The 6,000-nt window shown below is 31.2% G+C and overlaps 1 protein-coding gene across 6 annotated transcripts in view; it reads right to left on the bottom strand.

Moving 5' to 3' along the window:
- Positions 1–419: 419 nt before the first annotated feature.
- Positions 420–6,000, bottom strand: part of LOC135132453 (protein yippee-like 2) — a 235,654-nt gene continuing 230,073 nt past the window's right edge. For all 6 annotated transcript variants that reach the window (XM_064060551.1, XM_064060553.1, XM_064060552.1 and 3 more), the window contains one exon: positions 420–1,941. In XM_064060551.1, coding sequence (XP_063916621.1) covers positions 1,852–1,941 — 90 coding nt within the window. In that variant the 3' untranslated portion in view covers positions 420–1,851. The remainder of the gene's footprint in view (positions 1,942–6,000) is intronic.

Here is a 6,000-nt window from a genome sequence, read left to right as displayed (position 1 = left end):
TTTGAGGTTATGGTGAAAGTTTTGGCAAGAGTATTTTCCGCAATTGCCAGTATTTCGAGGGAGTATGAGTCTTCAAGACTCATTTTGAACGAAATTTATTCTGATTCAGAAATGTCAATTTTAGTCAACATGATAAAAAAATTAAATGACACTCGAAATCCAAATGAAAACGTTACGGATTAAACATCAAGAGGAGTTGTCGTTTAAAATACTTAAGGTTATTGAAGGTCCACTTGACTTTTCAATAACCAATAACATAAAAAAACTAGACAAAGTAAGATAGTAGTAACTTTCGTGTTCTTTGAGTGGCACTATCGTGCGTATCAGGAGACGGGTCAGGAGTGCCATCATAACACAAAACTCTTCCTCATTGGATGAATTTGTGTGTTACGCGGTACGTAACTAAATGAAGTGACCACTAATGGTTATTTACGTTTATTCATGTAAATTTCGCATGAGTCACAAAAAAATTGATAACCCAGTTAAAGAATAATAAATAAAGTCCATATTAAAATGGAGGCTTATGAACTTAAAAAAAGTATAACTAATCTAAAAACAATACAAAAGATTATGTTACCATAAATATATGACATAAATGACACCACTAATGCTACTGGCAGTATGAATGAAACGTGAGATTGCCGCGTGAACTTACAACTAGTTGGTTTTCGATTAAAAAGTAACTAGAGTCACACTAAACTTAAGAAAATGGTGGAGGACCGCGTAATCTATAAGAAAGGGGATGCGGGATACAATACTAAATAATCAAAAATAAAAAGGGCTCAGTCCTCCAACACGAAAAAATATATCACAAAGAAACTATCACAAACAATTATAACCTGGGCCTTTCAAAGATTGACCGTCGATAAATCTTTGAAAGTTTCGGTTCGATGGGGGTATTATATAATAAGTTGTCCGTTGGTTACACCAAACTGAAGACTTTATCATGCTTACATAGGTTGCTATTATGATAATAATGAATACAAAAATATGTGTAGTATTACATCGTATTACAAACTATTATTTGTTTATTGTGGTTATCATAGATTTTAGAGAGCAGTTTATCCAAAATTGTAGGTTCGTAACATCGGTACTGAGATCAACTTCACTGAGCGTCGTCTTGAAAACCAGGGGCGTCTTCAAGTGTAATTTGGCGACCTACAATTTCGTTGCCTGCCCGAAGAATAGAAAACAAACGAAAACGAACACCTTAACTCTAGTTACGGTTAGAAAACCATGTGATACACGAATTATATAAATAAATTATTTCTAAATATGCACTCGCTATCAGTTTCTTTCATATAAAAAATGGCGCAGAATACGAGGCCGCCATCTTGGCGAAAGTCCCAGTGATAGCAGTGCACAGTGCCGCATTGGAGCACGAATTCATTCGTTACCACAGATTCATTACCACAGACACAGTTCATCTACCACAGAATGCTTTCAAAAGAGCTGAATTGTCGTGTAGTGAAGATGAAGAAGTTCCACTCTTGAGTTGAAGTTTGAAATTTTTTTTTTAAGAAAAACCGTGATTTGTTCAAGTGCCCATCTCATCCACCAACCAACCTCTCAAACATCCAGAATTGACATCAATTAAATTTACTCCTCGGCATGGTCCGACGTCACCAACTGCTAAAACGAACGAACTAACGAACGAAAACCATTCTGGCGCAAGGCGTGTTTGAAGAACCGAAAAGACACGAGATGGCGAAACCAATTTTCATTTGTAAAAATCGTCCGGAACAAGCACGAAACGAACCTAGGTCCAGTCGAGAAAACAGAAATTATTTCGTGACAGTCCTTTGTTTGTTTGCATAATGTATGTTTTGAGTGCGGCTTGCTTCAAAAAGGTCAGTCCCATCCGTTTTCTTTGATCATATGTGCTAGTTCGATGATGAATTTGCCTTCTTTGTATTTCTGGCTGGACTCGAAAGCGTGTTCCTTTAACAAAAAAATTAAATTAGAGAGTGTTACACAAAAATAACACGGCGTATCGATCCGGTTCGGCTCCGGCCGGCTAGATTTGCCAGGGCCGCACTAGCGCCGGCCAAGACCCTTCCTCGGAGGCCGACGACGACGGCTCGGTTGCTCCGATTTTGCGAGCGAATTTGTTCTCTAAATAAATATTACTTAGGGGCGGCGATTTGCTAAAACAATCGTCCAAAATTGGGCGAAGGTTGTTCAGAACTTCCCTCGCCCCTGAAGGCTAGCACAACAAAACGAGTGGCGTAAATAATACTCCCGTAAACCGCGCTAATTCCAGGGGGACGCAGTCCGCTAAACTGCGGACAATATGAAATACATATATTTATAATAGATAACCACCGAGAAAAAAAATCGAAAAACTGAAAAATCGAAATCCGAAATGTCGAAAAATCGAAGCAAAAAATATCGATAAACTGAGAATAAAAAAAACTGAAAATAAAAAGTTACAATTTTAAAAATTAAAAAATTTAAATATCGAAAAATGGAAGACAGGAAAAATTGAAAATCGAGAAATCAAGGAAAAATCGGACGGCCAAAAAGTCGAAGAATCGAAAAACCGAGAAATCGAAACATCGAAAAGTCGAGAAATCGAAAATTTGAAGAATCGACAAATTAACGAACCGAAAAATCGAAAATCCTAATACTGAAATATCGAAAAATTGGGTAACTGAAAAGATGAAAATCAGAAATTGAAAATTTGAAAAACTGGGCAATTGAAAAATCGAAAAATTGAAGAATGGAAATTCTGCGAAATTGGAAAATCGAAAAGTTGAAAGGCCGAAAACCGAGAAACCGAAACATCAAAACATCGAGAAGTTGAAAAATCGAGGTATCAAAAAATCGAAAAATTGAAAAATCCAAAAATCGACAAAAATTAACCGAAAAATCGAGCTGTCAAGAAATCGAAAAATTGAAAAACTGAAATGACGAAACATTGGGAAAGTTAAAAACTGAAAAATTCTTGACTTTGCAGAATCGAGAAATGAGAGAATCGGAAACTTGAAACATCCCAAAACTAAAATATCGAAAAATCGAAACGCCAACAAATCGAGAAAACGAAAATTAAAAATTTCAAAAATTGGAAAACTGAAGAATCGAAATTTTGAAAAATTAGAACATCGAAAAGTTGAAAGGTCGAAAAATTGAGGAATGAAAAAATTGCGAATCGAGAAATCGAAGAATCGAAAACACAAAAATTTAAAAAAACGAAAAACTGAAAAATTGGAAATTGAAGAATCGAAAAACACAAAAATCGTGAAACACTGGGAAATCGATAAATCGAACAGCCGAAAAGTCGAAAAATTGAGAAATCAAGATAGCCCAAAATCCAAAAATTGAAAAATCGGAAAGTTGAGTAATCAAAATATTGAAAAATCGGAAAAGTTAAAAACCGAAAAATTCTGGACTTAAATTTTAAAAATCGAAAAATTACAAAACCGAGAAGTCGAAAAATCGAAGGATCGAGAAATCGAAGCATCAAAAAAGTGAAAAAAACAGGAATATCGGAAAATTGAGAAATCGAAAAATTGAACGTTTGAGAAATTGAACAATTGAAAAACCGAGAAACTGAAAAAACAAAAAATCGAAACGCCAAGAAATCGAGAAAACGAAAATTCAAAATTTAAAAAATCGAAAATTTGAAAAATCGAATTTTGAAAAATTGGAAAAACGAAAAGGTGAAAGGTCCAAAAATCGAAAAGCCTAGAGATTGAAAAATCATAAGATCGAGAAATCGAAATAGAGAAGTTAAAACTTAATCGAAAATCAAAAAACCGAAGAAAAAAAATCAAATCGAACATTTTGAGAATTAAAAAAATTGGAAAATAGAAGAATCGAAAAACTGTAAAATTCTAAAACGGAAATAACACAAAAATTGGGAAACCGAAAAATTGAAAAATCGAAAAGTCGAAAAACCGAGAAATCGAACATTTCGAGAATTTAAAAAATTGGAAAATTGAAGAACCGAAGGACTGTAAAATTCCAAAACGAAAATAACAAAAATTGGGAAACCGAAAAATTAAAAAAATGAAAAGTCGAAAGATCAAAAAACCGAGAATTCGAAATATCACAAAATTCAAAAACTGGAACATCGAGAAATGGAAACAGGCCAAAATGGAAAAATCGAAAAGTTAAAAATTGAAAAAATGAAATATTCAAATTAAAAAAAAAACGATAAATCAAAAAAAATGAACAATAAAAAAATCGAGAAAATTTACAATAAAAAAATCGAAACATTGAAATTTCGATAGAGCGAGAAATCAAAAAAACGAAAAATCGAAAAATTTAAAAAAAGAAAGATCGAGAAATCGGAACACCAAAAAACTGAAAAATTGTAAATTTAAAATTTGAAAAATAGAAAAATCGGAAAATTGAAGACTCGAACATTGAAAAATTGGAAAATCGAAAAGTTGAACGTTCAAAAAATCGACAGACACATCGGAAATTTCAAAAACATGAAAAAATCGAAATATCAAAAGATCTAGAAACCGAAATTTGAAAGTTAAAATTTGAAATACAGGAAAATTAAAATATCAAAAAATTGAATAACGGAAAAATTGAGAAAGCGAAATATAAACAACCCAAGAAAACAATTCAAAAATCTAAAACTTAAAAATCAAAAAATGAAAAAACCGAGAAGTAGAGAAATCGAAAATCCAAAATTTAAAAAATCGGAAAATTGAAGTATCGAAAAACGGAAAAATTCCAAAACTGAAATGACAAAAAACTGGGAAAACCAAAAATTGAAAAATCGGAACATCGAAAGAGAAACATTGAGAAATCGATAAAGTGAAAAATCAAAATTTCGAAAAATTGAAACATCGTAAAATTGAAACTTCGGAAAATTGAGAAATAGAAAAATGAAAAAATGGAAAAAGGAAACTGCAAATTTGAAGAATCGAGAAATACAAGATTTGAAAAATCTAACATTTAAATATCGAAAAATTAAGAAATCGAAAAATCCAGAAGTTGAACAATCGAAAAACTGCAAAACTGAAAAATTTAAAAATCGAAAATAAAATTTTAAAAATCGAAAAAGTCCAAAATCCAAGAATTCAAAAATCTAAAACCGAGAAGTCGAACAATCAGAAGATCGGGACATTGAAACTTAAAAAAACCGAAAAATCGAAAATTTAAAAACTCGAAAAGTGAGAAATCTAAAATTTTAAAAAGTAAAAAATCAAAATTTCGAACAATTGAAACACCGAAAAATCGTAAAATTGAAAACTCGGATAATTGACAAATCGAAATATGAAACAATCGAGAAAGGAAATTGAAAATTTGAGGAATCGAGAATTTGAAGAATTGAAAAACCAAAAACTTCAACCATTACATATTGAAAAATCAAAAAATCGAAGAAAAAAAATCGAAAAGTCGAAAAGACAAAAAATCGAGAAATAGAGAAATCGAAAATCCTAAATTTAGAAAATGGCAACACTGAAGAATCGAAAAACAGAAAAATCCCAAAACTGAAAAAAAATTTTAAAAAGTGAAAAATCAAAATTTCGGAAAACTGAAAAATCGTAATGTTGAAACTTCGGATAATTGAGAAATCGAAAAATTGAAAAACTAAAAAATTCAACAATTAAATATTGAAAAATCAAAAAACTGAAGAAAAAAATTCAAAAATCTAAAATTTAAAAATCGAAAAGTCGAGAAATCAAAAAAATCGAGAAATAGAAAAATTGAAAATCCTAAATTTAAAAAATCGCAACACTGAAGAATCGAAAAACAGAAAACTCCCAAAACTGAAAAGACAAAAAACTGGGAAACCAAAAAATTGAAAAATTGGAAAATCCAAAAATCCAAAAATTAAAAAAAATATCGAGAAATCCAAACATCAAGAGAAACATCGAGAAATTGGTAAATTGACAAATCGAGATCGGCCAAAATGGAAAAATCGAAAAATTAAAAATTGAAAAATTCAAAATAAAAAAAGAATAAATCGAAAAATCGAGATACTGAAGAATCGAAAAACTGAAAAATTGAAAAATTTAGAAACCGAAAATAAGATTT

This window comes from Zophobas morio, unplaced genomic scaffold (assembly GCF_036711695.1).
Source record: "Zophobas morio isolate AGI-343-1 ecotype UQ-CSIRO unplaced genomic scaffold, CSIRO_AGI_Zmor_V1 ptg000021l, whole genome shotgun sequence".
Lineage (NCBI taxonomy): Eukaryota > Metazoa > Arthropoda > Insecta > Coleoptera > Tenebrionidae > Zophobas > Zophobas morio.
Note: the sequence above shows the minus strand (reverse complement) of the source record. Positions and strands in the feature narration are given on the sequence as shown.